Source organism: Hoplias malabaricus, chromosome 5 (genome assembly GCF_029633855.1).
Source record: "Hoplias malabaricus isolate fHopMal1 chromosome 5, fHopMal1.hap1, whole genome shotgun sequence".
Classification (NCBI taxonomy): domain Eukaryota; kingdom Metazoa; phylum Chordata; class Actinopteri; order Characiformes; family Erythrinidae; genus Hoplias; species Hoplias malabaricus.
In genome coordinates this window covers 53,598,577-53,610,601 of record NC_089804.1, presented here as the reverse complement: position 1 = coordinate 53,610,601, position 12,025 = coordinate 53,598,577, and the positions used below count along the sequence as shown (strand labels likewise).

General features: G+C 43.8%; 1 protein-coding gene across 1 annotated transcript in view; it reads left to right on the top strand.

The window, feature by feature from the left end:
* sgk1 (serum/glucocorticoid regulated kinase 1) overlaps nt 1-12,025 on the top strand; it is a 48,231-nt gene that overhangs the window by 17,389 nt on the left and 18,817 nt on the right. Inside the window, exon 4 of the mRNA XM_066670476.1 lies at nt 7,487-7,684. Coding sequence (XP_066526573.1) covers nt 7,487-7,684 — 198 coding nt within the window. The remainder of the gene's footprint in view (nt 1-7,486; nt 7,685-12,025) is intronic.

Genomic DNA, 12,025 nt, shown 5'->3' with positions numbered 1-12,025 from the left:
AGAAGCCACAGGAAACTGCATCGTAGAGAACAGACCAATGAAAATGCTCCAAACTGACAATCCAAATAGAATCAAAATCTTGCTTTATCTGAGATCTGAGGTTTTTTCCCAGCAGTGATGGCCTTTTCTTCGTGAAGAGGTCCATGTAGGATGTTGTAAGGCAAAATAAACCCTAGATTTACGACTACGTTGGGGTGGAACTGCTCCAGGTTCCTGTGGATATTGGTTCAATGCCAACCTCTAGACCGCCTTGGTGTGTTCTCCCTCTGTCTGTGTGGGTTTCCTTCACTGCACTGGTGTTCTTCCACAATCCAGAAACACACAGGTGGGTGGACTGACTGCAATCGTCTCCATACTTGCGAATGATTGAGTAGGTGTTTGATGCCCTGTTATGGACTAGCCATGCACCCCAAGATTCCAGCTGGACTCCTGACCTGTTGCGACTCTGATCTGGGGTCTGGGGTTAGACACTGTGGAGTAATGTCCACAATCTGACCTCTCACATCTGACCTCTGTGATTTATACCTCAAGCACTGAATTATGAAGAAAATTGGAAATATCTGTGGACTTCCCCTTTCACCATCAAGGTCCAGTAGAGCAGTAGAGCATGTTAATGACACCAGTTCTCAGCTTCTAAAGAGCAGAAATGTGATGCTGTACTGCGCTCTGTTCCTCCACTGTCCAACTGCCCTCTGTCCACAGTCCACTACATTAATCTACACCTCACTTGACGTCAGTCTGAAGTAATGGCTGAGGTTTTGCCTTGAGAAGCTCAGCTAATGCATAAACCAGTTCACTCTTACACCACCAACATGCTGACCCATCTGTCCAGGTGTCTCTCGAATTGAGAGGGGAAAAAGAAGCCATACAATTATATCGGTCAGTTCTTTTTGGAGCGCCTAGTGATTCTGGGTAGGCTCCAGACCCACCGCGACCCTGAACTGTTTTTTCTGGTCAGTTATCGGTGGGTATAATGGGACTGATGCTACGCAGCTAAAAGTAGACAAACCAGCAGCCTGCCTCAGCATTGTCAGATATCTACAGGCCAAACCCAAACGAGAAACAGCTTCACAGCCACATATCAGAGTCAATATACTGTATAAAATTAATAATATCTCCATAATTACTGTGCAGTAATTTGTGCAGATCTACTGTATCTGCACAAACTAGCCATACATTAACTCATTTTAGCTCACCTTCATCAGTACAGTAGCAGACTCTCCTTTCTGAATTATACTTCATAACACCACATGATAAAGTTTGTTCTTGTGAATACCGGAGCTAGTTTATGACATCGATCCAGTGACAATTGTCAAATTAATGTTTTAATCGGCTGTTTGGGGAAGGACAGAGGAAAGGTGATCTGAAATACTGCTGTGGTTTGAATATGATACTGCCTCCCCCTCCCAATAATAAATAAATAAATAATGTACAGGGGTTGGACAATGAAAGTGAAACACGTGGTTTTAGACTACAATAATTAATTAGTGTGGTGTAGGGCCTCCTTTTGCGGCCGATACAGCGTCAGTTCGTCTTGGGAATGACATGCACAAGTCCTGCACAGTGGTCAGAGGGATTTGAAGCCATTCTTCTTGCAGGATAGTGGCCAGGTCTCTACGTGATGCTGGTGGAGGAAAACGTTTCCTGACTCGCTCCTCCAAAACACCCCAAAGTGGCTCAATAATATTTAGATCTGGTGACTGTGCAGGCCATGGGAGATGTTCAACTTCACTTTCATGTTCATCAAACCAATCTTTCACCAGTCTTGCTGTGTGTATTGGTGCATTGTCGTCCTGATACACGGCACCGCCTTCAGGACACAATGTTTGAACCATTGGATGAACATGGTCTTACTGGTGCAATGTGCAGTTAATGAAGATTGACCACCAGGCTGCTCCAATTTAGCCATGAAACCTCCCACACTACAATGACAGGTGTTTCAGTTTCATTGTCTAACCCCTGTATATCTGACTGCTCAAACGGATGACAAATATAAAATAGGAAATAAAAACCTTTACGTGCACTTTTAGAGGATATTTTAAAGCATTCTTTTCACCTCTCATTCCCATTTTAACAGTAAGGCTGTCCTCCTCCGTCTCTGAGTGAACTGCAGTAGAGCAGTCTCTCTGGTTACGTAAGCCTAGAGAATGACTGCTGCACTTTCTCTCCTCATGCACTCCTCACCGAACCTGTCCTCTGCCCCTTAGTGTGTCTCTCTCGGGTTAATGAGGTTGTGAAGCGGTGAGCATGAGTCAGGCATAACATATACACACATACACACTCATATATCTATCTTTAGGAGTGTGTTACGTCCAGCTTTACTGTAAACTCAGGTTCCTACACCCAGGCCAAAGCCCATGTAGCTTCACTAAAGGAAAATACATACTGTGGACATATTCAAATACATCTTAGTTTCTTTTTTTAAGTAATGCATTGGGGTTAAAAGTACACTTTTAACTTGCATCAGAAATACAATTGTTCCCCCGAAAGTGTGTAAAACAGGCGGCCGCACACACCCTCGTCTATCTTATGGGGTGTTACATTGGAGTGTATTTTACTGAAGCTAAACATAGCGATTGACACCTAAACTGAACTAATTTTAAGTTCATGACCCAGAAAGATATTATGTGGCTATTTTCAAATAGTAGTAACTTCTTAAAAGCAATGCGCTAGATTTATTTAAACTCATTGTCAGGGCTTTCTTATCAATGTCTGTACACTTAGCCACACTCTTATCATATTTCTATATTTATTGGGGTGTTGAAATGTATTTTACTGTAGTTAAACAAGGAAACGCTATAGTTATTAAATTATTAATATTATATAAATTGGATTTACTGCAGTAAAACCTGCATTTTCAGAGCTGACATCAGGATTATTATTCGTCATTATACATGGTCTCCACACACACACACACACACACACACACACACTCATTTCTATCTTTATGGGGGTGTTTCACTGGACTGTGTATTCCTGTAGCTAAACACAGCTCTGTCCACGCCTAAGCCTATGTTTAACTCTGGTAACCAAAAGGCATATTTCAGTCCTGCTGTGTACCTTAAATGAAATTTAAACATATGCTACACTCTCTTTCTCAGGGGAAAAGGGCATATTTTAAATATTTTATAGCTTTTAAGGAGGAAAAATGAATGTAATGCAAGGGAAAGTTGTGAGAAATAAAATGAAGATGGAATATTTATGATCTAGTGGATCATTCAGGACACTGAATGTGTGTTAGTTGGGTGTTAGGTGGTGGTTAGTGCTGTGCTGATATGTTTGGATCAGACAAAGCAGTGCTGCTGGAGTTTTTAAACCTTGCATTCACGCACTGGTTTTGGCTGATGATTGTGTACAAACACAGCCACACTACACAATACTTAGCACTCCGTTTTCAGCAACATGTGTGTTTTGTTTGTGTTTGTATGTGTGTTTTGTGCCACCTGCTTGCTCCAGAGGTGAGGTGGAGTGTATTAGCTGGTTGGCACCGTGCCTGCTCCCTCCTCTTTACTTCCTGGCATGGCTTGGCACTCTCAGCTGGGTAGAGGTGTTATTAAGAAAGTTCATGACTTTCACCTACTTTGTATTTTTAGCTCTTTGGCCTTGGAGGAGGATTTTTATGGCCACCATCTTTCAAAACAACACGAGGAAAGGCCAGAGTGTCCTAGCAACTGTAATAACACGCACACACACACACACACACACACACAGAGGAGAGGGTCTCATGAATGTGATCTTTAACAGTCACCAAGAGACAAAGACAGTGTAATAATCTTCTTATTTGATTATACTAGAACCAAGACAGAAAACAAAAGTGCACATTAAGCTGCCAGTTGTTTAGAAACATCCTCTTAGCACTTAAACTCTCTGGCCATTTTATTGGAAACTGTTACCATATATGTGACCTTTGTGTATTTACGTATATACAGCAGTTCGATACGCCGGAGTAATTTGATAGGACAAGTAACATTCCATAAGTGCTGATTCTCCAAGTACCACTCCACTTTACAGGTGTGTTCTATTGTCCATTCAGGAAGCACTGACGTGAGAGGGAGATTTAAAGTGAGGTTTCAGCATCTACAGCTACCTCAAGCTTCAGGTGGGTTTAAATCCTAACACAGATAATTGTACGTGATACAAAGCCGCTAGGCTGTGGTAATGGCAACATACATAAAGTAGCAAGCTAGTGCGCCTGGTAAAGCTTCAGTCCCAGTCCATTTTTAGAACTATTTCTGTGGGTGGGGTCAAATTACCACCTGTACTCTGCCTGTGGTCTTGTGCCTTCCGCCGACCCACTACCGTGGTGCCATGCATTATAGCAGCACTCTTTCTCATGTGATATTGCTTAACACTTTGCTGTAAATTTGGTTTTAATGGCACAAATAATCAGGGGTACTCTCAGTATTAAAGGACTCCCAGGGATTTTTTTGTTATAAGAAGTATTCATTTTGGGGCACCAGGCCCCCAAAGGGCCACCCTCATTCATTCATTCACTCATTCCTCCAGTCATTAATATTCTAAACAGCCCTGTAGCAGGGGTTTGTAGCACTGGAATAAGTGCATGAGGTGTAGTTGTCACTGAAAACCCAAAGAGTTAAACAATTTCAGTCAGTTAAATATAAAGCCAGCCAACAGTGGTCCTGTGGTCCCAAACCAGCCACTGATGAAAAGCTAGAGCAGGGGTTGGGAGGGGGCAGGTTTCAAATTGTTTACCCATGGGCCGGATGCAATGTCTTTACTTGGCCAAGAACAAAAAGAAAAAAAAATGTATCATAAATAAATCATATATAAAAAGTAATACTGTAAGAATAAAGAGGTGTTGGGTTTTACAGGGTTTACACTATTGCACTGTAAGATGATTCTGTGTTACCTTAGAAATACGTGTTTAAAAAGATTAAATATAGTATAAACAAACGTTATCTGGCCCTTTGGCCTTGGCCAGAGATTGACCAAAACTAATTCTGCATGGAAAGAAGTGCACAGTGTAACATGATGCAAGTAACAGGTTGGTAACATGGGATGGGTTTCCAATAAACTGCCCAGTATTTCTCACACCTGGAAGAGAATAAAGCTGAAGTGGAATTGGAACAGAGGTTATGGCTCTCAAACACAAACAAGCTTAACCCACATCATTCAGTTACAAACACCAAAATCATGGCTGCAGGAACCTTTGGTGCAAGAATGTAAACACACACAAAGAGAGCTTCACACCCTCAAAACATCTCCAGCCCTTACCAGCAATGCCCACACACCTCCAAAACCCAAAACAAACCAAAAAATTCAGAAGGATGACAAGTGCCGACCTGCCCCGGCTGGTTTCCATGGCGACAACCAGCAGAAAAAAGCCATGTGGGAACTTGGGAATTCCAGGAATGTTTATCCAATATGAGAGACTTGACTTGTGGCCTAAAACCTTCACAAAGCTGCAATACAACCAGCATTCAATACAACCAGTACTCACTCCCTCTCTTACACACATACACACACACACACACACACAAAAACTTCCAAAATAGCAGCTTTCCACAGGCTGGCAAAGCAACACCCAAAACACACGAAAACACACACTGACACACAATGGCGAGGGTACAAGAGGATAGTTGAGAATGCTCGATGTAGGTTTATTAATTCATTTATTGTCTGTAACCACTTATATGGTTCAGGGTTGCACTGGATCTGCAGGGGGCGCCAGTCTATCACAGGGTGACACACACTCACAGGTTTTGATTCGACAGTCCACCTCCCACCTTTTGGACTGTGGGAGGCTTCCGGAGCACCCGGAGGAAACTCACACAGACACAGAGAGAACACACCAAACTCCTCACAGACAGTCACCCGGAGGAAACCCACGCAGACACAGGGAGAACACACCACACTCCTCACAGACAGTCACCTGGAAGAAACCCACGTGGACACAGGGAGAACACACCAGACAGAATGGGCTCGAACCCATAATCCCAGGACCCTATAGCTGTGTGACAGTGACACTACCTGATACACCACTGCAATGTAGGTTTAATGGAGCTCCAAAATGGTCAAAACCCAGACAGTGAGAAAAACAATATACACAGTGTCATTACGGCTGGCTCTCATTGGTCATTTTATAAGAAACACCTGCCATATGAATGCACTTTGAAGGTTTAACATTCTAGACTGTTGCCTGCACAATTTGTAACTCAATGTTGTCCATCCACCAATGGAAATGACCAGTAAGAAAGAGGGAAAGGAAAAGATAGGAGAGAAGAGAGGAGATGTGTTCCTGTCAAGTGTAAGGTTTTTGGTGTGTGTCCCCAGATGAGATGAGGTCCCCAAGGACAGAGTTTGATGTCCTTTCGGCCCTTTTACTTTGCCAACGTACAGACATCAGTACCTCAGGTGTAAGCCATACATTACTGTGTAATTCACTTGAATTGTTTTTGTAAACTCCAGATAGTGTTTCCCCTCTCCTCCATTTAAGGTAAATCACGTTTGCAAGCAGTTTGGACCCAGCTGTTCCCATTAAGACTAGAAGCAGTGTTTCAGCCTGAACAAGGCAATCAATTCAGAATATCATCACTGTCCAATAAAAAAAATATGTATCTCCCAAAATAGTAACATTACAATAAGAAACAAATGTCTTAACTTTCAATGGAAGTCAATGTTCTAAGTCATTTTGACAGGTTCTAAGGCATTACTATTGGTCGATTCATCATGGACTTTTCACACAATGTGATGGAAAACTGATGTGTTCAGTCATAAATGAAGATGCATGTTTTTAATTGGACAGCGATATGGTTAATGCTTTTCTGCTTCCTGAAATTCCTGGGTGTTTAAAACATTTCCATGGTACTGGACAAATGTGTGTGTGTGGGTGTGAGTTTGATTACTGTGGATTAGAGGATGAGTGTATTCGTTATTGACCCGACAATGACGTATTTCTCTAACCCTCAAACTTTTATCTGTAATACTGTAAAGCCCTATGCGCAGCTCTAGGCCCACAAACACACACACACACATTCTCTCTATATATTTCTCTCACACACACATATTGTGGCATCAAACACTGCTGGTAGCTGATGGGATCCAGTTTATCTCTGGCCCTGTTGACCCTTGTATGTCTGGCCCTGATTTATATAATCCTGCAGCAATAACCAGGGGCTAAAGAGACATGGTTGGGCAAGAAAAATAGCTTGTACAGTTTTTCCTTCTTTATCCCCAAAACAGTCGATCGGCCAAAGCATGTTTGGGGTCTGAATTGAGTCACTGGCTTTTAGAAAGGCCATGAAGGCTAGTGATGGTAGTCAGCAGGCGTCGTTTGCTTTCACGGACTTCAATCTCTCTCCCGCTCTCCGGCTTCCCTCTGTCACAGTAGTCATTGGTTATTCATTGCTTAATCGAAATGTTCTCATCACTGAACCCACACTTCGTATTTTCTCCAAAGTGTCTTTGGACATGTTTTACAGTGACACCCACGTGTTCATTATTTTTTGCACGTTTGTTGGTCCAGGTGAGGAAGTGGAAGATGCTGAGACGTCATCACAGCGATGGAAAGGCGAAGGAGGCGGAGCCTGAGGGTCAGGTGGTCTGTCCCTGGGCCATGTCGCCTTTGCTGGGGAACCCTGTGCTGTTGGAGTGCTGCGTCTGTAACGGACCCTTCATCACCTACAGCAGCGAGGAGGCCTGGCAACCGCGGCAACGCACACAGGTCAGTGTGCATACATTAACTCCTAACAACCATGCAGGGCGTTGGGAGACCACCCATGCAGTTCCCCAACCCGTAAACAGCATCTGGTAAAGATTTAGAGAGACAACTCCTCTGCTGTTTCAAATCTGAAAAGACCCATCGGTGTTTGTGTCTGTCCTTTCACTGTGGGAATATGCGTATTCCCAATTAAAAGAAATAGTTGTGTAATTTTGTTGTCAGCACAGTTTTTTCTTCATGTACTAACACACACAAACCCTCATTTATTCACCGATACCTGCTACTAAAACTAGGCGAACCACATTCCGATTACAGATAACATTATGACTCATGGACAGGAGATACGCTTCCTCTGAGCATAGCATTCCTAACACGCACCCCTATGACCCTCTGCTGAAGTAGATCCGCCTCGAGTCTGCTAGTCGGACTATGTTACTCCAGCACAGTTAGTCTGGCTCTCTTAGTCTGACTCTGTTAATCTGGCTCTGTTAAACCATATCCACATCTGAACTCCAGAACATGTCTGGAGCCCTTTGACACAGGCTGTTCTCACAGTGGGAAATGTTCTGCATCGGGTGGTGCATGTGCAGGAGGCGTGACATGAATTCACTGTGAATTCTCCAGAACATTACTAGCTCTGTTCACACATGCGCTCACTCTGGCGTTACCTGGACCGTGTAGTAGGGTGCTAATGTACGGTTCCACTGTTACAGATGTTTGCATTCACACCTAGAGCTCCTCAAGATAATATGAGGAAAAAGATATTGTGCATGTGTGAAACGGGCTGTAGTTAGTTAGTCTGTTAGTCAGATTCTTTCCTTGTTTGGCTTAAAATCCAATTACTAATATTATTCATGCAGAGTGAGTTGGACTCGTTCTTTCTGAGTGGATGGAATGGACCCCCTTCTCCCCTCATCAGTTAGCATCATGCTACGCCATAGACAGATCACTTTAATGATCCCTGAGGAAAATTGACTCAGGATTAATTGATGCGGGCATCTGTTAGTTGGCATATCAGACCTGGGCAGCTAGTGTTCTCCTTCAAGCATGTTGAACTTAGCAGTGTTCGAAAAGAAGCAGTGGCTATATTCACATGTCTACATCTTAGAGATTGGATTTTGCAGAAACCCCGCATAGATAAAGCTAATGTCGGGATGTGATGCAAACCAAGACTGCATGTGGGTTTACCATCATACACACACACACACACACAAACACACACCCCCATTTCTTCCTTATGCTTTTTCTGTGATTTCAGCGTGTGGTATATGTTGGCTCTGCATGTGAGTTTCCTAGCCTTCGGGCCAGCTGTTTTCCCCAGAGACTCTTCTCTTCTTTCATCCCTCCACCCCCCTCCCTCTCTCCCTCCAGCTATAGCGGGCTAAATCAGGGACAGATGTATAGATCAGGGTGGAAATCAGGTTCAAAGAAAGAAGAGACACATGTGCTGGCTTCATTTAACATAGATGGCATCAGGCTAACATTAATGCTAACACACACTCTGCTAACTAGAGTTTTCTGCATGCCTCTCTCTCTCTCTCTCTCTCTCTCTCTCTCTCTCTCTCTGCTTTCTTTGTTCATTTATCTATTCATCTCTCTCAGTCTGTCTCTTTTTTACTTTTACTTTTTGTATGTCACTTTTTAAATAACTGTTTCTCTTTTCTTTTACCTCTGTTTCTCTCCCTTTTTCTTTTTTCTCGCCCTGTTTCTTTCCATTTTTGTCTTCCTCCTTGCCATTTGGACTGCAGCTCTGTCTGTGTGTACACTTGGTTTTGTAAATCTACATTGACTGCTAAAAGTGTCTCTTGCCATCCTCTCTCTCTCTCTCTCTCTCTCTCTCTCTCTCTCTCTCTCTCTCTCTCCCCATCCCTCTCTCTGACTCACAGTTTTCAGTTTATGTGCTTGTTGATTCGGGAGCTGATTCACTGCAGGGTTTTGGAGCTCATGCAGAATTCTCGACAGCGTGTCATTTTACTTAGTGAAGAAATAAAAATACAGACCCAGCATGCATTATTAATGAGGCCTAGGCCTGCATCTGCTATTGCTATGGATACGCCATCAGAGAGAATGAACAAACTTCAGAGGGCGAAGGGAAACAGTCATTTCCAGACAGAGATGCAGAGTGGAAAGTGCTGGGGAGGCATTTGTGTGTGTGTGTGTGTGTGTGTGTGTGTGTGTGTGTGTGTGTGTGTATGTGTGTGTGTGTGTGTGTGTGTGTGTGTGTGTGTGTGTGTGTGTGTCTATGCACATTGTACATAGTAAGTAGGTTAAGGTCAGTGGTCAGGGCCCTCTCACATTCCTACTCCCCCGCTGTAGCACGGAGCTCTCTATGTTTGGCTTGTCTTAAAACACTATAGTAACATACAATAGGATTAACACAAGACTTGTGAATACCTAATTAGCTTATGTCATACGTAGCTCCCCACTGGCCATTTAGATCAGCCTGAAATATTACACGGGCTTGTGGCTCCAGCAGAACCAATCAGTCTATGCCTCACCCACAAATGTGTTCTATCCTTTGTTGCTTTTCCACTGCATGGTCCCTGCTCTACTCGACTAGGCTCTGCTCGGCTCAGGGACTGAACTGTGATGTGTAAACCTTGTAGAGTGCTGATTGGCCAGAGAGACTTGTAATTCATGATGCTATCCAGCAACAACTACAGCAAAGGTTACATTTATGTTTAAGTGACTCACAATGGCCGCTTTTAATATTACGTCGTGGTCTCGCTCCTTGGAACACTGCCCAGTGAAAGTATTCAGCAAGAGCTGGACGCTACAACAAGGAACAAAACAACTCTACTGATCTGTGCAAAGATGTGTTCAGTCCCTATGGTTAACATTGTGCTGCTGTTGTGGTTTCTAAAGCCTGTGGTTCCGGTTACAGAGGGTTTTTTTTTGCAATGTCTCCGGCTACATTTTGTATTGGAAAATGAACCAAGGATTAAACAGTGAGTATAGCTATGTAGAGAACTGTTGTTTAAATAAATTACAAAAACAATATCACTTTCACTGAAGGGAGTCTCTGCTTCTTATCAAGCAGATTCTTTGCTGTCATTCATAGTCGGCTTGATCTGCTGCAGAGCAACACAAAGCTGCATGACAGGAAAACATCTGACCTTTAACTTTCACTCAGAAGATTATAATCATTTTACAACATCCGGAGAAACTAAAGAGAAAATGCCCTTTAAACCCCCTTTCAGCACATGACTTGATATGAACAGAGACACAAAAATTAAAATAAAGGTGCTGAGGAAGGTTATTTGGAGCAGAATGCTCTTCTTTGAGAGACATGAGAATATCAAGCTCCCCAGTCTACAGCTGTTTCTTCTTGTCTTTCATCTCTGACGAGGCCGCTAACTGTGGGTCTGAAAGGATGCGGAGCCTTCAATTGGCTCTTTGCAATTGCAATTCAGACAAAGATGCTGCTGGTGTTTTCAGGACACTGGGTTGGACTTCAGACCCTAGACCTCATCATTACTAAATGAGTTTGTGAGTTGTAAGAAACAGAAAACACAACCAACTTCTAAGACTGAATTTTGAATATGTTCAAATGTTTCTGCATATGATTTCATTAATTCATTCATTCATTATCTGTAAGCGCTTATCCAGTTCAGGGTCACGGTGGGTCCAGAGCCTACCTGGAATCATTTGGCGCAAGGCGGGAATACACCCTGGAGGGGGCGCCAGTCCTTCACAGGGCAACACACACACACACACATTCACTCACACACTTTTTGAGTCGCCAATCCACCTACCAATGTGTGTTTTTGGACTGTGGGAGGAAACCCACACAGACACAGGGAGAACACACCACACTCCTCACAGACAGTCACCTGGAGGAAACCCACGCAGACACAGGGAGAACACACCACACTCCTCACAGACAGTCACCCGGAGGAAACCCACGCAGACACAGAGAGAACACACCACACTCCTCACAGACAGTCACCTGGAGGAAACCCACGCAGACACAGGGAGAACACACCACACTCCTCACAGACAGTCACCTGGAGGAAACCCACACAGACACAGAGAGAACACACCACACTCCTCACAGACAGTCACCTGGTGGAAACCCACGCAGACACAGGGAAAACACACCACACTCCTCACAGACAGTCACCCGGAGGAAACCCACGCAGACACAGAGAGAACACATCACACTCCTCACAGACAGTCACCCGGAGGAAACCCAAGTGGATACAGGGAGAACACAACACACTCCTCACAGACAGTCACCCGGAGCAGGAATCGAATCCATAACCTCCAGGCCCCTGGAGCTGTGTGACTGCGACACTACCTGCTGTGCCACCGTGCCGCCCGTCCCCTGAATATATGTTCACA